Source organism: Phyllostomus hastatus, unplaced genomic scaffold (assembly GCF_019186645.2).
Source record: "Phyllostomus hastatus isolate PE091 unplaced genomic scaffold, TTU_PhHast_1.1 phas_scaffold_78, whole genome shotgun sequence".
Taxonomy (NCBI): Eukaryota; Metazoa; Chordata; class Mammalia; order Chiroptera; family Phyllostomidae; genus Phyllostomus; species Phyllostomus hastatus.
Genome location: NW_025334041.1, coordinates 64,614,855 through 64,642,263, shown reverse-complemented (window position 1 = coordinate 64,642,263; position 27,409 = coordinate 64,614,855). Strand labels below are relative to the sequence as shown.

Sequence of the window (27,409 nt, the reverse complement as noted above, 5' to 3'; positions counted from 1 at the left end):
AGTATTTTTTCTCAAACTTCTAAAACTGCTACAATGATATTGACTGGCTCTGGCTGATATACCCACCAGGCCTCTTAGAATACTGGTTAGTAAGGTACCTTAGAAACTGCCTCCGTTGGACAAGTAGTTCTTTGCACACATCTCTAGACCAAAATGTAAACATTTCCTGTAGAATTCCTTCTACAAGTTGCAAAGGAACTCTTTTCAAAGACACCTGGCAGCAGTACAGGGTCCTCTGCTTAGGAAACGTGAACTTGTCTTCCAGGAGCTTGCCTACGTTCAAGAAATGTTTACCAAGTGTCAATTGAAGCAGAATTTAAACATTCCTCCATCTGTTCAGGTGCCTCAACCTCTCTCCCTCCACCATCTTGAAGGCTGGCCACATCCACAGCGAAAACAGAGGGCGTGGGGGGACACCTGCCTGCCAGGCACCCGCAGCTTCTCTCCCTCACTCTGAATATGTGTGGGGGTGGGGGAAGGGGGGGTCACTAAAAACAAAACAGAAAGCAGATAAAAGAAACCCTAACAATTTCTGTAATTTTCTCTCACTGCCAATTTAGTGCAGTGATCATTAGATTACTAATTTTTGCCTCTTCTATAAACCAAATGAAGGGCATTCCCAATCTGTAACATAAAACAAATATATTCACAGTTACATCTGTAGCCACAGCTAAAGCAAAATCAAGCAGAATAAAAAAGTTTGCACTGATGCTGCATGTGGTAGCCATAAGCCTTTCTAATAAATTGCTAAAAACTTATTTAACCCAGTTTTTAAAAATTTCCATTGCAGCTTTAAATGTTTTGCAAGAAAACATTTCTAAAAGGTACTAGCAATTTTACATGAGAGCAATATAAATATCTAGATAAAGGGTAGCTAGTGATAGCTAAGGTATTTCTATGAAAATATTTCTAAAGAAATTATTTACTTTGACATATTTTCTTTTGTAGTTTGAAAGGGTTATTCTTCAGTTGCCTGTGCTTACCTGACAACCACTTTCCCTTCATTGTGTCTACAGGTCTGAAGAGAAGGCATCTGGCCCCGTCACGGCAATGACAATAAGCTGGAGGCCACAGCGTCTGACCCAAGCTAACTAGAGCATTGGCACAGCCCAGGGAGGGACCAGGCCCAGAGAGCCAACCTGGGATTCCCAGCACTTTGCTTTGGTTGGCTGCTGGTGCCCACACCAAATCTATAAGAACATTCTGGGTAATTCATTCATTAACTAATGTGAAGAACATTTCTTGGAGTCCCACCAAGGTGCCAGGGATTCAATGCACAGACACAGCCACATTCAGAGGTGATTACAATGGGGCATAAGACTGCTGAGTGACCCAGGAGCAGCGGCCAAGGCCTGCGGGTCAGGGAAAGCTTCCCTGAAGTAAAGGGGACTGCATGAGATCTGAAGGATGTATGTATATTAGACTGATGGAGGTGGGGTGGGAGCGGGGAGCTGTATTCTACTTTTACAAAGGTCTGGAGGAAGAGAGAACCGAGTCTAAGAACTGAGTCTACGAACACAGGTGTGAGGAGGGGACAGGATGATGAACACTGAAACCTGTGTGATGCAAGATGCCAAACAGAGAAAACACGAAGCTACTATCAGTGATGCAACTGGAACCAGCCCGCCACCTGCAACTTCACCACCACAGCCCTGTGACTGAACCACTCAGCTACCCTACACCTGCCTCACCAACATGTCACAAGTCGGGTGAGTTTTAGGTAATAGGCTGCTCTCTATTCTGCTTTCTACATTTATCTTCCTTTCCTTTCGAAGAAATTTAGTACTACAGGTATCTTCCTCTTTTTGAAAGTTCATGTTACGCCACTTCACTTCATGAAAGATCTGTTAGTATCTGTTTTGCTAACCAAAAAAAATCTTAGGAGGATTTTCCCTTTTATAAAGAAGAGTTAAAAGAGTGTTCAGTTTGTTTTGCTGGAACTGTTACAAAGGCAGCACAGACCCCTGCAATGAGAGTGGCCCAGTCGAGCTCCTCCCTGGAACTACCCTCAGCACTTAAGCCTCCAGCCCCAGAGCTCGGACCACGTCTGGGCCTCATCTCTCCATTGAGTTTGTGTGTCCCTTAGCGACCTGTGTCCTAGGGTATCAGAAAAACATCAGAGAGCTCTTAAGGGTGTTACACCTTAGTGTACAGCTGGACATAATTATTTTGATAGCGGTGAACAAAATAAAGACACTGTGCATTCAATGAACTTGTCTGTGTCCACCACTCACACTGTTTACATGCAGAGAGAAAGAATCCTGAAAGCTGGCATCCGGGAATGGGTAAAATGGAAAGTTTGCTGCTCATGTGGATTGATGGTATACAAAGCATAGTGTTCTCTTAAGTCATCTCATACTTATGGAGAAATCAGTCTTTTTAATAAATGAAACTACACTATACATACATGACTTCTTTATGAGGCTGTGTATTTACCGTATCATTCCTGCTTTTACTATGTTAGTGTGATTTCAGCTTTTATAAGTTATTTGGATGATGTGGTAGGTAATTTTTTGGAACACTGGGAACACTTGATAATTTCCATGTAAATTTATGGTAATTGCTTCTTCACTTTTATGCCATTTTGGCTTATGGCTTATGAAAGTTTCCACAGGAACTTCTACCTTTTAAAAAAAGATTTTATTTATTTATTTTTAGAAAGAAGGAAAGGGAGAGAGAGAGGGAGAGAAACATCGATGTGTGGTTGCCTCTCTAGAGCCCCCTACTGGAGGCCTGGCCTGTAACCCAGGCATGTACCCTGACTGGGAATGAAACCGGTGACCCTTTGATTCACAGGCTGGGACTCAATCCAATGAGCCACACCAGCCAGGATGGAACTTCTACTTTTGAAGAGCAGTGGAAACTTATATTTACTTTCTTTTATTTTTAATATAGCAGAAAAAAAGCCCCTCCATCCAAAGACCTTCATTATAAATAATGGTTTTAAGGCTGAGATGCCAGGATCCTTAAGTGCCTTCTATAGTACTGAAAGGCCACTTATTCTTTGTGGGCTGGTTCCACAGGATTTTGTCTGCAGCCTGTGACACCAGGAGCTCCACAGGCTGCCCTCAACTGGGAACAGCTGGGAGTCACACCTTTAAGTGTGGCCAAGGTACAGTTCAGAATTCCTCTTTGGGACCCAAAAGGTATTAAGAGTAAGATATTGAGCAAACCTTGTGAGTGATTATATTTTAAGACTAGCTTTAAATAAGACTCTTGTCTTCTTTTCACGTATCCCAGTAAATAGTGTGAGGATTTGTTCGTTTTTAAAGGCAGGTACTGAGGAGCTAGGCAGGGCAGAGAAGGCTGGGGTCTCTAAGGCTCTGAGCCATCTGGGGATTAGGTGAACAGATCAGATGATGAGGCAGTGAACTCACAGACATGGGCCCACACTAATGACCTTTTATGTCCTTTCTGTTTTAAGAATTAGGTATATTTAAAGTTAGAAATATTATAAAAGTCTAGGCTTAAAACATTTTCAGCTACTAACCAACAAATTCAGTTAGCAAACTAAAGAGCTCAAAAATAAACAGAAAAACACTTTATGAGATGAATTTCACTCAACAAAAACTTACAGTTCTATGTAAAAGCTTAACAAGAAAGTTACAATTTTCACCTTTAAGCATGTTTACAATTCTTAGAAATGTAGTATTCTGCAGAAATGGAGTTTAAATTACTGCTGTTAATGTGTAGAAAACCACCAAGATTGCATAATAGGTACCAGGGGTTTTCAAAGTGTGGTCACCAGATCAGCAGCCTCAGCATCACCAAGGAATGTGCTAGCAAGACAAATTCTGGGCCCGATCTCCTGACCAGGAACTACGTGGGTGGGACCCAGCAACCTCTGTGGACCAAGTGCTCAGGTTCTGGTCCACTTCACAGTTGGAGCATCACTGATCTAAAGATCAAACTGCCTGAAACCTGAGTTCTGGTTAAAAACCATGATTTCTATAAGAAATATACAGGGTGGGACAAAACTAGGTTTATAGTTGTTTGTATGGAAAACACTATAACAATTAATAAATAATAATCCAAGAATAAACTCTGTTTCACATACTCACAACTGTAAACCTTTTGCCCCACCCTGTAGTTTGAAAAATATAACAAGGAACTATGCTAATGTTTTACTCTGTTCCTTCCTGATCAAATAATTTTAATAGATTTAAAAAGAACAAGGAATGAAAACACAACTGTTAGTAAGAACACCATGTGCATTAAATTATATACCTTTGCATAGACAGTGTTTTTCTTTCAGAAACAATGTGTTGTATGAGGAAAAAATTAGTGCGCACACACTACTGTGGGACATGAGTATGGGGAAAAAAGGTGCTGTCTTGGGATCTCTGATGTCTTACAGAGGAAAATGGCTTCCTAAACTACAGGCTGATGCCGTAACTCTAGTCACCTTTATAGACCTCATCCTTGCACCCTGCAACTTTCTGAATACCCTTTTCAGAAGTGGGGGGATGTAGCAATTGAAAAAATAAAATACTGACAACTTACACAGCTCACCAGAATTCCAGTTCTGGTTATTCCTAAGTGTAAGTACAACCTTCTTACCACACCCATAGAGCAGGTGTGGACAAATACAGCGTGAAGATCTATGATGGGCACATGGAGGGCAGGTAGGGACTGGGAATTTCCTAGATTTAATGAGTTATGGATTAGCAGATAGAGGTGTGATAATTAAATATGGAGAATGAGAAATGATGTTGTTTCATATTTAGCTAAGGGTACATGACAAATACAGATGAGAGAGGAAAAGAAGGGAGGGAGAGAAGATGGAAGAACCCGAAACAGTAGGGCCTGAGATTCAGGACAGGAAAAAATCATAGCGGGACTGTTTGGTTAGTGCGTTCACTCCTTTATAAAACGTGTAACAGATGTCTCTGAAACACCCAGCACGTCACTGACACCAGAGGCCATAGGATGTGGCAATGTTTTTGTTTGTTTTTGCAAAATATGCACTTCTCCCACACAAAAACACGCATTTCCTGGGACTCAGATTTGGGTATATTTTTATCTTTCAAAACAGAAAAATATTGAGGACTTCCAGCCAAGATGGAGGCATAGGTAGACACACTGTGCCTCCTCACACAACCAAAATAAGAACAACAACAATTTAAAAACAAAATAACAACCAGAACCGACAGAAGATTGAACTGTATGGAAGTCTGACAGCCAAAGAGTTAAAATAGACACATTCATCCAGACCAGTAGGAGGCGCTGAGTCGGGGAGCTGGGCCGGGTCATGGCTCAGAGAACAGAGAGTGTTGGGACCAGGTGCATAAGGCATCCGGTGTGTGCAAGACCACAGCAGGTGAACCCTGAGTGCGCAGGTGGCAGCTGGCAGACCCCAGCCGAGGGGTGGCAACCAGCAGACCCAGCGAGGCAGCAATTGTGAAGCAAGGCACTGCGTGCAATCCAGGATCACAGCACTGGGAAATAGAGCCTTGAGGCACTGATTGAAAACACCTGTGGGGATTGAGGCGCAGTGAGAGACTCCCAGCCTCACAGGAGAGGTTGTTGGAAAGTCGCAGGGGGTGCACAAGCCCACCCACACGAGAACTGGCACTAGAGGGGTCCAGTTGGCTCAGGGGAAGCGGCGGAAGGGACTGAGGTCCGACAGAGAGTGGAGCAAGTGCCATTACTCCCTTTCAGACCCCACCCCCACATACAGTGGCATAACCCAGCGACTGGGGTGCCCCGCCCTGGTGAACACCTGAGGCTCCACCCCTCATACAGAACAGGCACGACAAGACCAAACGAAAAAAAAAAGATGGCTCAAACAGAAGAACAAATGAAAGCCCCAGAACCAGTACTTCTAAGTGACCGAGAGATAGCCAACCTATCAGATGTATAATTCAAAGCACTGGTGATCAGGATGCTCACAGAATTGGTTGATTTTGGTTGCAAATTAGATGAAAAAATGAAAGCTACAATAAATGAAATGAAGAAAAATGCACAGGGAACCAATAGTGATGGACTGAAAGCTGGGTCTCACATAAATGGAGTGGACCAGAAGGAAGAAGAAAACATACAACCAGAAAAGAATGAAAAAATAAGAATTCAAAAAAATGAGGAGAGGCTTAGGAACCTCCAGGACATCTTTAAATGTTCCAACATCCGAATTATAGGGGTACCAGAAGGGGAAGAGGAAAAGCAACAAGTGGAAAAGTTATTTGAACAAATAATAAAGGAGAACTTCCCCAATCTGGCAAAGGAAATGGACTTCCAGGAAGTTCAAGAAGCTCAGAGAGTCCTGAAGAAGTTGGACCCAAGAAGGAACATACCAAGGCACATCATGGTTACATTAGCCAAGGTAAAAATGAAGGAGAGAATCCTAGAAGCAGCAAAAGATAAAGAGACAGTCACCTACAAAGGAGTTCCCATCAGACTGTCAGCTGATTTCTCAAAAGAGACCTCACAGGCAAGAAAGGGCTGGAAAGAAGTACTCCAAGTCATGAAAGGCAGGGACCTACATCCCAGATTGCTCTATCCAGCAAAGCTTTCATTTAGAATGGAAGAGCAGATAAAGTGCTTCTCAGACAAGGTCAAGGTAAAGGAGTTCGTCATCACCAAGCCCTTATTTTATGAAATGTTAAAGGGACTTATCTAAGAAAAAGAAGATAAAAAACATGTATAGTAAAATGACAGCAAACTCACAATTACGAACAACCACACCTGAAACAAAAACAAAAAGAAACTAAGCAAACAACTAGAACAGGAACAGAATCACAGAAATGGAGATCACATGGAGGGTTAGCAACAGGGGAGTGGGAGGAGAGAGGGGGAAAAGGTACAGAGAATAAGTAGCACAGATGGTAGGTATAAGATAGACAGAGGGAGGGCAAGAATAGTATGGGAAATATAGAAGCTCAAGAACTTATGACACATGGATATGAACTAAAGGGGGAATGTGGGTGGGAGAGGGTGTGCAAGGTGGAGGGGAATGAAGGGGGGTAATGGGACAACTGTAATAGCATGATGAATAAAATATATTAAAAAAACAAAGAAACAGACAAATATTAAATATTTTTTAAATGCAAAATTATCCTCATGCAAGAGTCTAGCTTATTTATACTGGAATCACTTAGGCTATCTTAAAAAACACACACACACACAAAAAAACAACACACATCTTGGAGATCCACTTTAAGACAGCCACTGAGCTTATTATTCACAGTTAGGAGTCCTGCAGTAATCTCAATGAAAGGAAAGTTCCAGTCCCAAGGATTTCAAGAAAGAAAAAGGAAATTCAATGAAGAAGCCTCTGAGTCCCACAGAAACGCTGCAGCTGTCCAAAACATTTCCGACCCCTGCACACTGCGATGTGCTATGTTAAATTATGAACCCAAGTCCTCACGTTGGCCTGGTGGTGACTTTGAAGCCAAACTCTCATCTTAGAAATGCCAAATGAACAGGAAAAAAGATAAAGGAGGAGAGAAAAGGAGATGAGGAGACACTGACAAGAGGCAGAGGCAGTGGATGGTAGAAAAGGAATAAGTAATGGATTTGTCCATTTGTCCATCTGGACAGTTCCGCAACCGTCGCAGATAACAGCTGGGAATAGACCTACTTATGAGCAACAAAAGCAGCTACCCTGGCCTACTTCTGCTGTCAGGAGAAAAGTAGCAACATGTGTTAGAGTCCCTTGCAGCAACCCTTTGGCATAAGGCAGGCATACAACAGCAGAAAATGCCACATATCACATCAAGATCCATCAGACAAATAGCCCTGCACAAAATCAGGTCACACGGCAGTCTTCAGACCAACGGTGCCACTGTGGGTGCAGAGCTGATGCAAGTCCCAGCGAAGACCTTTCTGCCCCCACACCCCCAGGCCCCACCACACTATTAGTGTGATGTAGCTTGTTGTAAGTTCAAACACACAAAACAAACAAACTGGAAAGTCCTCCATATAAAAAAGGTTAAAATAAAATGTAAACAATGTTATTCTCCAGTAATGTAGGACAAACAAGACACTGGAGCACATTCAAGTTCTGAGATGTAACCCACATAATGCAAGTACCCCTCCCAATCCAGAAGCATTTGGTCTCTGAGTTCAGACAGTGGCGATCGCCTGCATGTACCTCTCATACGGAGAGGTCCCCCAGGCCAGCAGCCTGCAGGACACTGTTCTCACCTACCCTCCTTCCCAGCACTTTCTTTTCCCCAAGTATTAGCCAGAAGAAACAAAGAAAGGGGCTAATGTCTCCACACTGTGGGGTTGCTTTAGCCTCTCTCCATTCTAAGAGGTCTTTTCAAACTCAGATTTTCTAAATGAAGATTATACTTTTCAATGCAGAATTCTATTTATTCCTTAAGGGCTCTGGATTAATCACTTTACATTGTAACTGGTTTTCTAGTGCTTCCTCTGAATTTCTGCTTAGAAGAGTTAAACGTGCTGCCGTCTTTAATTCTCTTAAGCCTCAAACAGGATCAAAAGGAAGTTACACACAGAGCTTACGTCACATGAGAACAATTTAATGTGATGACTTGCCAGAAATGATAAACTCGGGTGGCTGGATAAGAAAAGCTCAGAGTTCAGATTTCAGATGTAGTTAACATTCAGACCTGGTGTGCTTGCTGCCCAAGCACAACTGGGGGCCACTCACTCCACCAGCTACCGACACCTTAACAGGGTCTGACTTCCACCACTATGGGGCTCCTCCTTCCTCAAAAAAGAACACATCACAGCTGCCTCTTGAGTATCTGGACAGGAAAATCATTTCTGTGGTCTTAATTCCTTGCAGATCACAACATGAGTCTTGAATATGCACTCACTTATTGTGGCCATCAACCTTTCCAGGGGACAACAATTATAGTACAGAGGACATACTAGTTGTATAGTGTGCATTTAAAAAATTAAATTGAGGCCTGCCAGACCAATACAATGTAATCACAATGACCTCTCTCTGTAGAACTCATTAGTATTTGGGGGGCCTGGGGAGTCTCACCATGTGGATGGCATATTTACAAAGAGACCTACAAAACCAGCTGAATATTTCCATCACACACATATGCACATATGTGCATGCACACACACAGGTTACTTTGTGTGATCCTGGCCCAGTTCCTCCACAGAGGCTTGGGCACATATTCCAAACACAGACCCCAAATGTGTCTGCTGCTGGAAGTGGACTGATAAAAGTCAGGAGGCCTCGGACTTCTGCTTCAGTTCACACACACACCCTCATCTCTCTCTAGAACTGCCCTTTTCTTTACTATTCTGTTCATAAGCACTTCAGAAGCTTTTCAGAGATGAACTCAATGGTGCTGCCTGTGGCAGAGATGACCTTAGGATTATATACATGGTTTATAAAGAAAAACCAACGAACCAACAAATGCCTGTGTCAGACACCAGGTGTGCTTCTGACTGAGAACAGTTGACATGCCTGTGACCCAGAGTGGAAACAAGGTAGCCAACAGGACCTTAGAGGGGTCATTAACAGAATGGGAAACTGGGAGAGAAGGTGATATTTAGGTCTGTAGGAGAGAAAAGGGGAGATCTTAGTAAAAAGAGAAAAAACAACCTTTGTGAAGTAAAAACATTTACTTTCCCTTACATCTGCAAGACATCTCCTGGGCAGTAAGTGGCAATGATGCATAGGTGAGTCACTACACTCAAAGCCGACTTAGGTAAACTACAGAGAGGCATCTTATACAGGTGATAGAGACCAAGTATGTATGTCTACCTTAATATGAGCCCCTAGTATTCTTTTGCTATTTCCAGTCTGTTCACACAATCTGAAAAGGGATGGCACACATCATACAGTACACACACATCTACACACACATATTGACTGTCATCTCCTGGAACCTCCCAGGCTTGAGCGGACCTCGAAATCCCAGGTCACTTACCGAGGACTCACTGTCCCTAATGAGGAAGTCGCCCTCGCGGCCCCGCTCATTGAGGGCACATTCGGCCTGGTGACGTGTCACGTTCCCGTAGTACCACTCTCTGCCCGCAAAGCGCCCGCTGCCCGCAGGCCCCGGGTAGCTGATCTGCGGGGCATGTGACGGAGGCAGGGCCGGCCCATCGCTGAGGACCACCACATAGTTTTTGGGGACAAGGCCGACCTGCCCTCCGGCGTTTTTGCACTTCCACCACTCTGGGTCATTTTCCGGCTTTTCGATCACCTCCATGATCTCCCCCTTCTCAAAGTTGAGCTCCTCCTCAGTGACAGAGCTGAAGGGGTACAGCGTCTGGACCACGTGCAGGATACGGGTGCCCTGGCCATTGCTCAGGGACGCACCCTTCCGCAGGCTCAGGAAGCTGGGGGACTCTGCGGCCGCCTCATCCACCTCCTCCAGGACGTAGTTGGAGGGGAACCAGCCGATCTGCCCGTTGTAGCTGCCACGCCACCAGCCGTCGCTGCACTTCTCCATGACGGTGACACGCGACCCCTTCACCAGAGACAGCTCGTCCTCCCTCTCAGCCACATAGGCGAATTTGACGAAGGCTGGGATGTTGAGGTCATAGATGCGGTCGGCGCCACTCCCATTGGCAGGGTACTCCGCATCGGTGCTGGGAGTTGGGGACGCGTCCCTTGTGCTGGTCTTCCTCTTGGTCTTGCCAAGGCCTGTGGAGACACAAGGGCTCAGTGGGCACCAGCATGTGTGGCAGGACGCCATGGGGCATCCCCAGGGCCCTGCTGCCAACTCCCCGCCCATAAAATTCAAGGGGACAAACCCACCCTGGTTACAAACTAAGATCACCATCGGAAATGTCACATGTTGATGGCTGCCTAACAGTTGGGAATGACTAAAACTGACCTCTTTGCTTGACTCTTTAAAAAATGCCAGAATACCAGCAGCATAGAAGATAACAAAACAATAGAAAGTCAGTTTCCTTTGGGAATGATTACAGAATTCCTGTGCCACTCAAGACAGAAAACTAAGCGATAAAGGCACAGATAAGATGTCTTCACGTTCTTGTACTGGGTAGGAAGTTGGGCTAAATGAACTCAAAAGGCCTGTTCTAAGAGGGTTCAGATCTCAGCAAGCAGAGCTCCCCTCCTCCCCATTCCCACCTGAGCCCCCTCAGGCCAGTCCACCCTCTCCTCTCCGGAACACTGTGCCTTCCCAAGGCTCCCAACCAGGCAGAGACCCATACCCTTCCCCTTTCTTCTCATCTTGCAGTTGTTTTCTCTCAGAGCAGAAGGCTCGCTTCCCACAACAGGTTGTGATGAGTGAAAAATTCCCTGACACATTAATTCTTTTTTTTTAAAGATTTTATTTGTTTATTTTTAGAGGGGAAGGGAGGGAGATAGACAGAGAGAGAGAGAAACATCAATGTGCGGTTGCTGGGGGTTATGGCCTGCAGCCCAGGCATGTACCCTGGCTGGGAATCGAACCTGCGACACTTTGGTTCCCAGTCCGCGCTCAATCCACTGAGCTACGCCAGCCAGGGCTGAAACATTAATTCTAAGGCAGAATTTTTCTTATTGTGACCAAAATCCCACTAGTGGATCATAAAATCAATTCCATGAGTTGTGACCAGACTATATGTATGTATAACCTTTTTTTTTTAAAAAGAGAATGAAATACAAAATTTTAAAGTGCATCAAATACAGTATTGTCGCTTCAGTTATATATGTGAGGGGTTGTAATGTGAAACTTACTTCTTCCCAACCGTAAGTTTGAAAAACCCTAAGGCAAAATGCTTTAACTTGGTTGAAATCCAGAATTCTGGAGCCTTCTTGAGAAACGAGCCTAGGGAGGAAGGCACATCGGTCTGCAGGGCTGAGGTGTGCCCCTGGACTGCTTGAGCTGCCTGACTACCTCCAACTTCCTCAACATGGAGATTATGATGGGACGGAAACTGCAGCCATTTGCAGATATTTAATTTTATTTTATTTTCCAAAATGACACTAAATCACTTTAATGGGTAGCCTGTATCTCTCTCACCTTTTATCTCTAAAACTGGAGTAAAGACCGAATGATCCTGAGAACTGCCTTCGTTTTTGGATCCTTGCTGAGCAGGTCAGGAGGAATACAATGCTGCATCGTGACCATCCTACACTGTGGACGTCTAGGCGGTGCCTCTAGAGCAGACACTTCCCAGGTCAGCGCCACCCACAGAGTGTGGCCAAATTGAAGGCACACATGGAGTGACAGCACACTGATGTGAAGTGGGTGTCAAGTGAACACACCCATTCCTTAAACTCACCGCTGTACTGTTCCTTTCCGTGCCATGGCAAGTACGCTCGAGTACATGGGAAAGGGATATAGGAGCTAGGCGGGATGTTAGACCAAGCACAAAATTTAGATTTCTACTTAAGAGTTAACCTGCTCTACATGGAAACATGAACCTCTAAATCTCAGAACAAATCCCTTCACGTGATTTCCAACCTAGAACAGTTTCACTATGCAGTGAGAGAGCACTGTGATGATTCCACAGCTTTGTGATCCCGAAGACAAGGCAGCTCATGAAAGGAAACTCCCATCCAGAAGGCACAGGTATTGCAAACCTCACAAAGCAGTCCACACACTGAAGCACTGAAGCAGAAATGACCAGGCTATTCAATTTTTATTGGTAACAAAGATTTCAAGAAATAACATTTAAACGTAACTGTTTAATAGACCGTTTCAAAACTTACAACACAAGCCACTTGAAAAAATACTTATGGAAGATCAAGTTTTATAATATTCACCAGGACATAAAGGTGTCAAGATCAGCAGAGCAGACAATGTTAGACCTTAGCATAATACATTGTTGAAGACAGTTTGCAACCCGTTTATGAAGGAATGTACTACTTTGCTTGCTTTTTTCCAACAAAATAATTACTTCAGCCACTGAGTTCCTCCCTGCCAGACACCATCCTAGACTTTGGGAAGAGCAAGATAAACAAGGCAGGCACACTCCCTGCCTATATGGAATTTTAGTTTCTCTATCAAGACTGGAACATTCTACACAGCACCCACACCATGGAAAATTGAACTGTTTTGCTTTGTAATCTAAACAATCTTTGAGGCCACTCTGGGTGGGGTGGGGGTGGTGGTGATGGTTATAGAAGGGTGACTAAGAGCCTAACCCCAGGGGAAATCCTAGCAGGCCACTTAGCTGTGTGCTCTTGGGTACTGTGTCAGTCTGCTGCAGCTGCCCTAAAAAAGTGTCTGACTGGGGCTGCAACAGCAGAAACTGATCTTCTCACAGTTCTGCAAGCAGAAGTAGAACATCAAGGGTTGCTTCCCTCTGAGGTCTCCCTCCTTGGCTTGCAGATGGCTGCTTTCTGTGTCTTCACATGGCCTTTCTGTGTGTGTGTGTGTGTGTGTGTGTGTGTGTGTGTGTGTGCTCCTAATTTCCTCTTTTTACACAGGCACTGGACACACTGGATTAGGGTCCACCCTAGTCATTTTAACTTAATTATCTCTTTAAAGGCCCTGCAGCAAATACAGCCACACATTGACTTACTAGGGAGTAAGATGTCAATGTATGAATTTTGGGGGATGTAATAGCCCATAACAGGTACCCAAATTCGGATTATATGTGTAAAGCACAGGAAATGCTCTAAGAACGATAAAAATTGTTACTCTTATTAACTGATCCGGGGCTTTGAATTTCTTTCTCAGAACAGTGTCTTACAAGGAGAGGTCCACAGTCCTTTTTTAATGCTCTTGCCCATGACCCTACTAGTGTCAGACAACCGCCAAAATAGAAAGTTTGCCTGTTAGGCTTTTGGCACCTGGGAAATCTTACTCCCTGGGGGCACTATTATATGTAGCTGCTGGTGCAGTGAAATTCATGAGGCAGGTGTCTGGGCATAGAGAAGAAGATGACCTCATTGACATCTCCATTATCTGAGCCCTCATAACAGTTCTGGACAAAGAGGGCACCTCCCCACGATTTCTGCAAATGGGGAAATAAATGCTAAAAGAGATCAGGGACTGGTCCAACACACGTAGCTAGTGATGAGAAACAGACCTGTACTCCCAATAAAAATAATAGTCAAGAACAGTTCTGTTAGAGGCTGATGTGCAGCATGGCAGGACTCTGAACTGAGGGATCAAGAATCTGTTCTTACAATGCCCTACTGGCTGCCCAAACAGCAAGGTGCATTTCCTCTAATTCTAGGAAATGAAAATGGCCCCTACGTCTCCAGGTGGAAGTGGGGCTGAAGTTTAGGGAATGAAGATTTGGGATAAGGAATGTATCACGAGGAACCATGAAGCCATGTGACCAGTGCCATGTGACAGCTGAGATCTCAAAGGGCATGCTCTGAATGTAGAACAGGCAGCATGGGTCACGTGTGGATGACAAGGGACGGCAGTGCTGCTGCATCCAAGCAGAGAGGAGAGAGGTATGACTATGAGCCCCGAGCCCTGGATGAATGACGGTGTCCTGGCTTCAAGTGACATCTCTAATTTTAAGGCAAATCTGTTTCCTTTTAAGGAAGGAGGTGTTATGGGAATTCCACTGCTCCCACTTTCTCTGTATATATATTTTTACTACACACCTTGTTTTGTTTCTTCTTCTTTAATGAAAGTCATACCATCTAACCCAGTTGTAAGTAAAATGTCTTGAACTCCAATGTATTAATAAGGATCAGGTGAGTTTTTTCCTTTTAAAATTTTACATATTTTCCCAGCAGGAGAGGCAAATCCTCACACCCATTTTGCAAAGTCTCAGGCCATCTTTATTTATTATAAGTAAACAGTAAGTAACCCAAAGTTAGCAGACCAAAAGCCCTCACTGACCAGCCTGACTTGCCCCATCTCTGCACTGTATTTCAGAACACAATCTCCAGCAGTTTTCCTTGAGGCCTGCCCACCATGGCCAGATCCTGGTTTCCTCTGCAGCCTGGGCCATGGACAGGAAGAACTCCCCTGAGGAGGCATACATGGGCTGGCTTTACCCTTCACTACAGCCTCTTGTCTCTCTCAGGTATGGGAGCCACACCTTGCAGGATACCAGGCGGTTCCAGTCCCTGCTACATTAGACTTACTGAGCACTGGGGAGTAGTAGTGTGAGCAAAATCTGGGACTTCAAATGATGTGCTTTTCTTTTAGTTCTCTAGTTAACCACAAAATCCAACTGCACAGTTGGAGTTTTTACTGCAACGTGCTTTGGACAAATCATATTAAGAATGAGAATATCTAGAATGCAACTGTTAGGAAACCTTTCCAATTGCTGGTGTGCTGTATTAAGTGATGGTAACCCTTTTTGCAAAGTGATGATTTCCACCACAGCTTGTTCAATAATGTATAAACTGTCACAGCTTTGCACACACAAAAAGACAAAGAATGGAAATTACCATAAAAAAAAGACATTGTCATACATGGCATGAAGTTCAGGAGTGACTAGGATCTGAACTTCTACCCTGGAGATTAGGCTCTGAAAACATTTCAGTTTCCTCAAATCTATCATCATAAAATTGTGGCATTTAAGATCTAGAAGAAATCTTAGCCTGCTCAGTTGTTTCAGGCTGTTGCTGTGGGGAGTGGCCTGGAGTCCTGTGTATGTGCTGCCCAGGAGATCAGCAAGACATAAGAACCCAAATCCCCTGCCCCCCACATTCCCCCCACCAGCAGCTCCAATGCTCTCTCTGCTCCACCAGGGGTCCTGAGTAGGAGGGTCCTGGACAATGTGTTCCACAGATGAAGTGGGGGAAAGTCCTGGAGAGGCCAAGTGCTTGCCCCAGGTCTCCAGGCGAGTTAGCAGCCAGACTGCACAGCAAGGACACAGACCTCTGAGGATAAGCCACCTGGAATGGACTAGGTTTGTGGCCAAGGGAGGATACGAACAAGCTCCTTGACAGATCTACCTCCATAGCTGTCACATTAAAGACCAACCACAATTTGTGTAATGAACTTTACTTGCATATAATAAGAATAAAAAAGTAACATGTGCACCATCAGCAATGGTACTTCTCACCCTGTGAGCAAACAGTATAATTTTCAGTGTCAAAAAGCTGAATTGGATTTAAAACTACAGGATACTCGTTTTATTCTGCTTTGCTTTATTGCACTTCATAGATGTTGCATTTTTTAAAAGCCGAACACAAGACCCTCCACCAACTAAAAGACAGACTACTCACTTTATTGTGGTCTGGATCAAAATCTGCAATACCTCTGAGGTGTGCTTGTATATACTTTTCAGGTTTTGTAACAATTCTGTGGCACCAAGCTATTGAATCTCTGATCTTGAGTTTCATTTTCATTGATAATAATAAGCAAATTTAACTCTCTTGAATAATATTACATACATTAAAGACTGAGTTCTAATGAAAGTTTGAATATGTTATACATTATTAATGTTAGTGATTTTAAAGTCAAAAACTTTTATATACTCCTTTTAAGATAAAGGAATGTTATAACAGGTGATTTAAAAATATATTCTGTCATCTTCCAGCTGGAGTTTTGGAGATTTAAGGTAAACATCAAACAAATTTGATCATTCAGAAATATATTCAAGCCAATTCATTAGAATAATGTGCTGTTCATGAAAAAGTGGACACACAGGAAACCTGACAAGGGGAGGCCTGCATGGTGGGACTTACAAACTCGAGACCTGAAGTAACCACAGAGGATCTGCACAAAAAAATTCCCAACTAAAAGCAGGTCAAGTCCTAGGCCAGTATCCTCTCTGACAAAGGTCAATCTTGACTTGAGCTGAGCCTGTCTATTGTCTTTTTGCATCTAAGGTAACACACCTTTGGAATGTCACAGTAATCTCCTTTTCCACATCCCTCAGGGTACCAGAGCAGAAACCACAGAACCCTTCTTTATCTTATTCCCTGCCCCATACAGCACCTCTATGTGCTGTAAATGTAAACCAGTACCCACCAATGTAAAAGAAGTACTAGTCTCTGTTCTTATCCAATCTCAGAGATTTCCTGTCCCCTTAATCTACCACCAATGGATTTCATGTAACCATTCTTACATATCCTTCTTTAGTTTTAATGTATAAAATAAGCTGCAAAACTGCCATCCTCAGGAGCATTTTCTCAATCTGATAATATTTTGATCCTGGCAACTGACAATTTGGCTCAAATTAACTCATAAAAATTCTCTACCATAGACTTACAGACTTATGTCGGCAGCATGCAAGTTTTAAGAGCTCCATAGCAAAAACATTTTATTTTTTGTTACTAATCAGATCTGTAACACAAACCAAATTTAACTATAAAGCTTTCTTGTGCTTAAAATACCATCTATACTAAGAATAGGGTTATTAATTTGTGGGGGCTTCTCCCATTAGAGTTAGAATCTATTATTAAAGTCAACTAAAAATTACAAAAGTCTTTTATTATTAAATGCTAAGGAGCTCTGATAAGAGCTCCTTAATGTACAAAGTGACCAAAGCAATATCTGATTAATGTACAAAGTGACCAAAGCAAGTTTTCATATAAGAGTTAGTAATGTTTGGTTTATAGTAGCTTTTCATATTGTAATAGGTCCATACAATTTGTATTTACTAAAAAAACTAGGTAGGTTGGTTAAGATTAGCTCCCCCTTTTCAGAAAATATCCAGTTCTAACATTTATGACCAAAATACTTGAATATATAAAGGGGAAAATCTCTTAAATTTACTACACTTAAGATTTCTAAAAAAAAGGCCATTTAAAATGCAGCCGTTCTCTGCTGTTGTTTTAATTTGCCCAGCAGCCTTCTCTTAAGCGTCTATGTAAAGAATGATGGACAGGGCAGGAATGAGGCCCACGGAGAGAGAGAGAACCCAGATGACCTGTGTTGAGTCCTTAGATCCAACCATACTACCCAATGATGTGAGATAATCCCTCTTTAAATTTTCTCCTCCGACTTTTCTTTATCTACTTTTAAATTTACTTTCTGTCACTTCAATTAAGAGCTCTGAAAAAAAAAAAACCCACAAAAATTCATACCCTCCCCCAACTCTCACTTCTCTCCCATTCTAGCTCCTTCAATATGCCAAACTTTATTCCCACTTAGAAAAGTGGGCCCTCTTATCCGCAGAGGGATGTATTCCAACACACCCAGCCAATGCCTGAAACGACAGATAATACCAAACCCTGTATGTATCATTTTTTCCTACACGTACATGCCTATGATAAAGCTTAATTATATATTAGGTATAATTAACAACAGCAGCTAATAATAAAATAGACCAATTTTAACAGTATACTGTAATAAAAGTTATGTGAATGGCTTTGGGGACATTATCAAGTAAAATAAGGGAGACATAAACACGAGCACTGTGATACCGAGGCAGTCTACCTGACAGCCGGGACGCTAAGTGACCAGCGGGTGGGTGGATGGATGGCATGGATCGTCCACAGCCCAGTGGGATGGGGCAGAGCTGCACAAGACTTCGTCACACTACTCAGAAGAGTGTGCAATTTAAAACTTACGCATTGTTTATTTCTGGAACTTCCCATTTAATATTTTCAGATATTGGTTGACCCCAAGTAATTGAAACTGCATAAGGTGAAACCGGGGCTCAGGGAGGACTACTCTTGGTAAGCTGAAAAGGACATAGAAATACTTTGTGGGCAGCCAAGTTTGGGTGTGGGAGTGAGAGTGTAGGGGGTGGAGGCACAGACTTCACTACCTTGTCATGACTAACCACCGGGCTGGTGTACGTGTTTCCTACACCCAGAGAACCTTGGCTTTAAAATATTTACCACCACAAGAGCCACATGAGAAATATGTGACACTGGATGGCCACAGACCTTTGGCCTAATTGACCAATAAGATCTAACCTCAATTTTCTGGAGGTGATCAGATTTGACTTAGGATAGGCCCAAATGCATTCACTGTGGCCAGTTTCTTAGGCATGGTTGTTGGAGAAACCCCAAGGGCAGCTCAAGAGAATGGGACAGGCTCACCAGTATAAAATGATTTCAGACAAGGCCAGATCTAGGTCAAATTAGAAGCAAGCATCAAGGCCATCACTCAGCTGCTTCAGTCAGCATCTATTCTTTTTGTTACACAGAGGCTCAAGTTACTAACCACTGGACACAAATCAGCTTGGGAGCAGAGGGAATGTGTGTGCAGAAGAGAAGGCAGACTACATCAGCTGCGAGCAAGAGGTGCAAGACTTCTTGGGGCAGTGCTCTGGCCAGTGGAATGGAGCTGGAGGGCAAGGCAGCACTACAGCAAAGACATGTCCCGTCGGGACTTGCAGAAGAACCATGTCAGGCAAAGCAAAAAGCTAGCCTAATTCTCTCCTGAGTGTCCTGCTGGTAGGGAATACTCTTTACCTGGCACTGCAGACTCACCATTAGGAACTGGGTATACTTAAAGAAGAGGACGTACTGAGTCCTTCTGAGATAAAGGACTAAATGCAAGCCGTGATGGCTTTTAGGGTCTTTCTGTGCCTCTTTGGGCACCAAGTGCATTCACAAAAAATCCCAGCCTTACGGTTGTTGCTGTATAGCAGTCCCATCCATGCTCTGCAAGGTCCTAACAACAGGGAGGAAGATATCCTTTTGACAGCCTGGATGTGCTAAAAACAAAGGAAGCTGAACATTAAGGTGGGTCTGGAAACTTTCTTCCTCTGGTAGTTTAAATCTGGCTTTTGTAAGTAACCAATGTCCTTTCCAAATGCTCAATCTGCATGTCCCTGACCAGATACAGGCAAGCTGGCCTGTGGAAAACCACTGTGTGCTCATGAGCAGGACGTGTGTCAGTGAGGAACTTACTCACCATGGCCTTTCCTCACAGTAAAACAAGGCCGATCCCAAGTCTGCTCGGTACTAAGATTTGTAAATGGCAGTAAAATGATGTGATGTCACTTCTTAGGAGAAACTCAGCCTTCTCCACCCACAGACTCGGACCACTCCTTGACTTCTACATCAGCACCCACCTCACTGCACTGTATTTATCTACCTGAGAAAGACCATGTTTAGTCATTTCGTGGCCTCAGGGCCTGGCATTCAGTAAAGGTTTGATCAATTAACAAACTCCACTTCCTATCCTGTCTCATCACCAGCTTTTTAAAAAATATATTTTATTGATTATGCTATTACAGTTGTCCCATTACCCCCTTCCATTCCCCTCCACCCTGCACACCCTCTCCCACCCAAATCCCCCCCCTTAGTTCATATCCATGTGTCGTAAGTTCTTGAGCTTCTACATTTCCCATACTATTCTTGCCCTCCCCCTGTCTATTTCCTACCTACTATCTATGCTACTTATTCTCTGTATCTTTTCCCTCTCTCTCCTCCTCCCACTCCCTTGTTGCTAACCCTCCATGTGATCTCTATTTCTGTGGTTCTGTTCCTGTTCTAGTTGTTTGCTTAGTTTCTTTTTGTTTTTGTTTCAGGTGTGGTTGTTCGTAATTGTGAGTTTGCTGTCATTTTACTATACATGTTTTTTATCTTCTTTTTCTTAGATAAGTCCCTTTAACATTTCATAAAATAAGGGCTTGGTGATGACGAACTCCTTTACCTTGACCTTGTCTGAGAAGCACTTTATCTGCTCTTCCATTCTAAATGAAAGCTTTGCTGGATAGAGCAATCTGGGATGTAGGTCCCTGCCTTTCATGACTTGGAGTACTTCTTTCCAGCCCTTTCTTGCCTGTGAGGTCTCTTTTGAGAAATCAGCTGACAGTCTGATGGGAACTCCTTTGTAGGTGACTGTCTCTTTATCTTTTGCTGCTTCTAGGATTCTCTTCTCCACTTTTATCTTGGGTAATGTAATTATGATGTGCCTTGGTGTGTTCCTCCTTGGGTCCAACTTCTTTGGGGCTCTCTGAGCTTCCTGAACTTCCCAGAAGTCTATTTCCTTTGCCAGATTGGAGAAGTTCTCCTTTATTATTTGTTCAAGTAAGTTTTCCACTTGTTGCTCTTCCTCTTCCCCTTCTGGCACCCCTATAATTCGGATGTTGGAACGTTTAAAGATGTCCTGGAGGTTCCTAAGCTTCTCATTTTTTAAAAAATTCTTGTTTCTTTATTCTTTTGTGTTTGGTTACCAGTTTCTTTCTTCCTTTTGGTCCACTACTTTTATTTGAGTCCTTCCCATCACTATTGGTTCCCTGTGCATTTTCCTTTATTTCACTTAGTGTAGCCTTCATTTTTTCATCTAATTTGCAACCAAAATCAACCAATTATGTGAGCATCCTGATCACCAGTGCTTTGAACTGTACATCTGATAGGTTGGCTATCACTTGGTCACTTAGTTGTATTTGCTGTGGAGCTTTGATCTGTTTTTCCTGTTTGAGCCATTTTTTTTTTTTTGTCTCGTCACACCTGTTATGTATGAGGGGCAGAGCCTTAGGTGTTCACCAGGGTGGGACAACCCAGTTGCCATGCTGTGATGCTGTATGTGGGGGTGGGGAATGAGAGGGAACAATGGCACTTGCTCTGATCTCTGTTGTACTTCAGTACCTTCCACTGCTTTCCCCCAAGCAAATGGTGCTAATTCCTGTGTGGGTGGGCTTATGCATGTTTTAGGACCCCACTGGAGAGTTCTCTCCAGTGAACTCTCCTGTGAGTCTTTCCCTGTGCCTCAACCCCCACAAGTGTTTTCAATCAGTGTCCCAAGGCTCTATTTCCCAGCGCTGGGATCCTGGGTTGTGTGCAGGATCCCAGCGCTGCTTCACAATCACCTCCTTGTTGGGTCTGCCAGTTGCCACCTCGAGCCCAAGGTCTGCCAGGCACCGTCTGTGCACCCAGGGTCCACCTGCTGTGGTCTTATGTGCCTGGCGTGCCTTATGTGCCAGGTCCCACTGCTCTTTGTGCCATGACCCCTCTTCGTCCAGCTGCCCAACTCTACTCAGCTGCCCGACTCTGCCCCTACTACTGGTCTGGATGAGTGTGCCTATTTTAACTTCTTGGTTGTCTGACTTCCGTACAGTTCAATTTTCTGTCAGTTCTGGTTGTTATTCTGTTTCTAAATTGTTGTTGTCCCTATTTTGGTTGTGTGAGGAGGCACAGTGTGTCTACTTATGCCTCCATCTTGGCCAGAAGTCTCACCACCAGTTTTGTATGTACTCCCTCATCCTTCCAGTCTGATCTCTTGGGTAATCCCCACCTATGTTGCCAGGAGTGTTAACAGGATTGCCTAGGGCACACCAATGTTGCAATTAGCAACCCCTGCCCCCCAGCAAGTACACACCACACCAAGCCCTCCCTACAATTCTTTCTTCCTTCCATCCTTCAACAAAAGTTTGAGAGCCTACTATGTGCCAGGCACTCCCGCACCTGGAAGGCCAGTGGCCAGGGTGGAAGGCGCTACTGTGGCTGGGCTATGTCTGAGGGGTCCGAGGTATGCGAGTTCCTGATGCACCCCCTCTCTGCTCACCCCCTAAACTGGAATGAATCACTCCAAAGGAGACTGACTTTCATTATTCCCAGGCCTGTGCATCTGAGGTGTTTACCACTTACTCTGTAACGAGGCACTCTGCTGTGTGCTATACAAAATTCCCAAGTAGAGGGAGGGGGCGGTCTAAAAGCGAGGGATGAAGGGGACTCCTAAAATGAAAGGAGCTGCCATCCTGAGGCAGATACACAGACTGGGGAGGGGTTAAAGGCAGGGATGAACCACCATCCCTGTCCCTATGCCCACTTCCAATGGGGTGGATAAATGAGGAGCCAGCTCAGAGGGACAGGTGTCAGGGACAAAGGGCCCACCATCACATGGGTCCCTGTGTCTAGGATTCTGCACTGGAATTTCCATCCTTGCTTGTAAGAAAGCCTATTCATTTGTGAGCAGCAGGCCAATAACATGACTGAATATTTAAGCCTGAACAAAATAGTTGAGAATTACAGAATTCTCTATCAAATGTGAAAGTCAAGTGGTAACATAAATAAATGCCAATGAAAAGTATTTTTAAAACATTTTAATGAAAAATTTTAATTAACAATACATATTTAGTACCTCTCAACACATATATCCAGGTCTATTAGCACAAGCATTTTTAAATATGCAAAGGGTGTATATTCAAAAGGATCAGATACGACATTCTGCAACATTACCTAACATGGCAATCTACTGACAAAAGTTTAGCATGCACACATGTTTTCGAGTCCATACCTAAGTAAAATAAAATGTGGTAAGCAAATGAAAATGAGAAAAGGGACAGTATATTTATGCAGGTGGCAAGTGGTTGGCAAAGACAACTGAACCAGACCCCAGACAACTTTCTCAGACCACATTCCAAACCCAGCTTCCATACCTACTAGCTTTAGACCTTGGCTGTTCTGTAACATCTCTACTCCTCAGTTTCTTCATTTGTAACATAGGGGTGTCAGTGACACTTTGTGGGCTACTAGGAGGGTCCAATAACTGAAGATCATACTTAATGTGGTGTCTGGTACATAGGAAGAGCCCAAATGATAGCTGTCATTGTTATTTATTCCTAGTATTGTATCATCTAATTGTTTTCCTTTCCCCTGGAGGACAAAGGCAGAATCAATGGAGACAAGAATAGGTGGTGCTTTTGCAACAGAGATGCACACACATCTGTTTTTTTCCCTAAAATGGACCTGGGGAGCAGGTCTCACCTCCCTCCTGCTCTCTGGGTTGAGACAGGGTCCTTATGGAAGGCACAGAGAGGATGCTTAATAATGTAAAGTGGGCCTTCGTGTAGGAAGTGAAAAAAGAGCCCCATCTTCCAAGTTGAAGTAGGCAAAGGATAGGGAGATCACATGCTGCTTTCAGCAAGGCAAACATTGGTTACTAAGACACCAGGTCCTACGGAGGTTGCAGGTCGCAGGTTCGTTCCCTGCCTGTACTCCAAGAGGAGGTCTTGGAGGTAACTGGGTTCCTGTTTCCATCCAGGAAAGGGTGGACCACACCCAGCCTGGGGCTCCAAGGCTTGCTCCTGGCTTTGCTGTGAAGAACGCTTGCAGCCCTGGACAAGTCACTCAACTTGCCTGATTTTCAGAGAAAAGCTCTGGACCAGGTTATCTTCAGGGCCTTTTCTAGTATTCTAAAATTCTACATTTTATCGAGTGAACTTCACTTTTCAACTTAACTGTACCTACCAGGCTATGAAAACAAAACAAAACATAGAACCATAAGGGGACCAAGTAGCCTTTTTTGATTCTCATAGCCAGCTTTGTCTACTGTACTGTTTTTCTTAGCACACTAGTTTAAATATTGTAGATTGCATCAACTTAAATTAGTAGCATAAGAACAACTAAAATTTCACTACTAACTCATGCTCTACTTCCAAACATCCACTTGTAAAATTTCCAACTTAGACAATCAACTGTTTTACTCCTTAAAAATAAAAAATGCAGAATCAAGTGAGATGCCTGAAGACAGCTGCCATAGGGCAACCTGCTTCCTTGGGGAAACCAGGCAGATAAAGCCTTAAAGTGTTACAAAGAGCTGCCTTCAGGTGGCTTCCACCTCTGAGAACCATTGGGGACCACCTGGGGCAGTCATAGAATCTGACTTCAGAAGCAGACAGGGCAATGATGAATTAAGAGGAGAAAGCACTGACAGCTTGAAGGGGTTGATCCCAGGGCTCAACTGCTAGACCAAAGAGGACTTGAGTACATGAAGGATGCTGTGCTGAGAAACACCCAGCTTGCCTAGCTAGGGCCACCCATTAGACCTGGCCCAGCATGGGTCGGGCAGGTGCACGGGTGTCCAGGAGCAGTGGTAAGCACCAGGTGGGGTTCTCCAAGGGAGAGGGGGCACAGAAGGAGGTGCCAGCACTGGCCTCACAGCACTCTGGTGCTCAGCAGTATACATCACAGCACACGCCAGTAAGCAAACACCCCCTCTGCACTCATGCCTGTCCCCAGGGCACACACAGGGCTGTGTAATAGAGAAAACGAACATTTGAGACATATGGATAGAGTCTAAATAGGAGAGTATGCCATATGGGGAAATGCAGTCACAAACTACATTGGTAGGGAGATTTTACTTTAATTCCTAGGCATTCTGAGTTCATGTTTCTTTATTCTAAAACCGAAGGTTCCACATGTGTAACTTTTTCATCAGAAAAGTGTGTGTTCTCCACTCTTTAGAAAACAGAAGTAAATTACAATTTTAGTAAGAAGCAACCAAGATGCCAGTTGTTGGGAAATACATTACCTGATGTTCTTGTCCTTCCTCAGTGGTTCTCTGGTACCAGTTGGCCCAGAGAACAGCAATTTGGTTTCATTTACCCACATAAAACTGCACACCACCTTCCCTCCACTTTACAGGGGTGCAGAACCCTCACCATTTCCCAGTCTCTCCTGGCTTCCTTCCCATTAGTATTCTTTTTAACAATCTGTCTCTATTTTGTAATTATCCTCCTGCTAATCTGTTGTTAGTTGTTTTACACTTTTGTTCTAAAACTTAAAGGCTTGCAATGTACGAAAACAAATCCCAGTTTATTTTAGGTGGCTGGCATCACAATTTCTGTAAAAGTTTTCATATTACATAAGCAATACATTTGGCAGGTGATTCCTCCTGTGAACAATCTCACGAGACAGAATTCTAAAGAATCTAAATTATGATACCTGCTATGTAATTTATGTTCAGGCAATGGCAGATTACACAACAAAGAATGAAAAGGTACATCTGATGTGTTAAATGCAACTCTGAGAACCCAGAGTCCCTCCTTAATGTTAAGAGGCGGTAATTTAAGTTGAAAGTTTAAAATCAAATTGAGGATCAAATCACAAAGCTTTGTTTTGTTCTGCAAGCTACAGAACTGCAATGTGGTCTTTAAGAACTGTGATTAATAGCCACATAGTGTACTTTAATTCAAAGTTAAATTCTCTTTTAATTTTTATAAGGAAATCCAGTTTTTAAATTTACTGTTATAAAAATACCCTAACAAAGGTCAGAAATTATCACAGTCCTTTTCAATATTTGGTAGGCAAAAATGAGTAAGTAAATAAATCAAATCAAAGTGAGATATCTTAATCTCCTCACATGTTATATACAAACTTTTCATGGGGAATGGTTCAGCATTGCATTCTTTTTTTTTAAAGATTTTATTTATTCTTAGACAGAAAGCAAGGGAGGGAGAGAGAGAGGGAAGGAAATATCAGTGTGTGGTTGCCTCTAGTTTACCCCTTACTGGGCCTGCAACCCAGGAACATGCCCTGACTGGGAATTGAACTGGCAACGCTTTGGTTCGCAGGCCTGCGCTCAATCCACTGAGCCACACCAGCCAGGGCTGGCCTTGCATTCTTTATTGAGACGAAGAACTGGTTGCTTAGAGAGTGACTCGGTTTAGGAAGTTGTTTAAGGACAGGCAGAAAGATTAGTAGTAATTTTCTATTGTTGAAGAACATTCAACTGGGAAAACAAACTACTTCAAAGACAGATGCACCCCAAAGAATCAGCATCTCCTCTTACATGGTTTATAAAATACACAAAACATGTGAGCATCTGACATGCCAGAACGCATATGCAAGTTTGCTCATTAAATCTCCTTTCCAGCACGTGTCAAGATCAGGAAAGAGCTTGATATTTTCTGGACTAACTGCCTTGTGACATCTAGTATTGGTAACAGCAAGATGTCACCCACCCATGTAATGTGATTTTGTATGTATGTGTATAAATACTGGGTAAATAGACACAAATGCTTACAGACACAGTAAGTAGTTCTGGGTGATAAGATCACAGGTGATTTTTATTCTCCCAATTTTTAAATGAGTACACCTGTCTTAAATGAAGGATGTATAAAATCCAGGCATTTCAGAGATGATGATTCCAAGGAATAGCTGTGGGCAAAAACCTGTGTCATACAAAGAAGCCCTGAATGACACAGATGGGCAAAACAGATGGGCTACAAGTGTGCTTGTAGCAGCCAGAGGACATGTTTGGTGCTCCCAAAAGTGATGCTTAAGTAAATTTATAAGAAAGGAGGTATGTGCCTGGGACATTCAGCTTCGGAGTGATGTTAATTAGTGGCCCCCGCTCACCTCAACATGAAGGAATCAGGCAAAGGGATTAATTAGTGACTCCCTTGGGGCCAGGGAGCAGCAATGCTCACTGAAGGAGCTGGTCCCCTAGCATTCAAGGGGCCACAGCAAGGATGGAAATCACAACAGCTATGCCAGGGAGGGGCTGAATTCACCAATAACCACGCCAAGCATCTATCATTCCACCCCTATTCTGAATCCCTAATTCCTGAAGCAATCAATCTCTGTAAAGGCTGAAGTCAGGCAGAGCAGACCTGCTCTGAATTTCAACCCCATCACTTACTGTGTGTTCTTGGGCACATCACTTATTTCTGAGCCTCAATTTTTTTCATGTGAAAAATGATTAGGTACTGGCTGGTGTGGCTCAGTGGACTGAATGCTGGCCTGTGAACCAAAGGGTGGCTGGTTTGATTCCCAGTCAAGGCCCATTTCTGGGTTGCAGGCCAGGTCCCCAGTAGGGGGCGTGTGAGAGGCAACCACACACTGATGTTTCTCTCTCTCCCTTCCCCTCTCTCTAAAAATAAAGTCTTAAAAAAAAAAAGATTTTGTTCCTCTTAGGGTTATTGTGAAGATTAAATAAAAATGCAGCAGGCACCCAGCACA

At 43.5% G+C, this 27,409-nt stretch overlaps 1 protein-coding gene across 5 annotated transcripts in view; it reads right to left on the bottom strand.

The window, feature by feature from the left end:
* The window catches only part of NCK2 (NCK adaptor protein 2), a 149,210-nt gene that overhangs the window by 15,364 nt on the left and 106,437 nt on the right, over positions 1–27,409 (bottom strand). For all 5 annotated transcript variants that reach the window (XM_045828121.1, XM_045828119.1, XM_045828122.1 and 2 more), the window contains one exon: positions 9,864–10,585. In XM_045828121.1, coding sequence (XP_045684077.1) covers positions 9,864–10,585 — 722 coding nt within the window. The remainder of the gene's footprint in view (positions 1–9,863; positions 10,586–27,409) is intronic.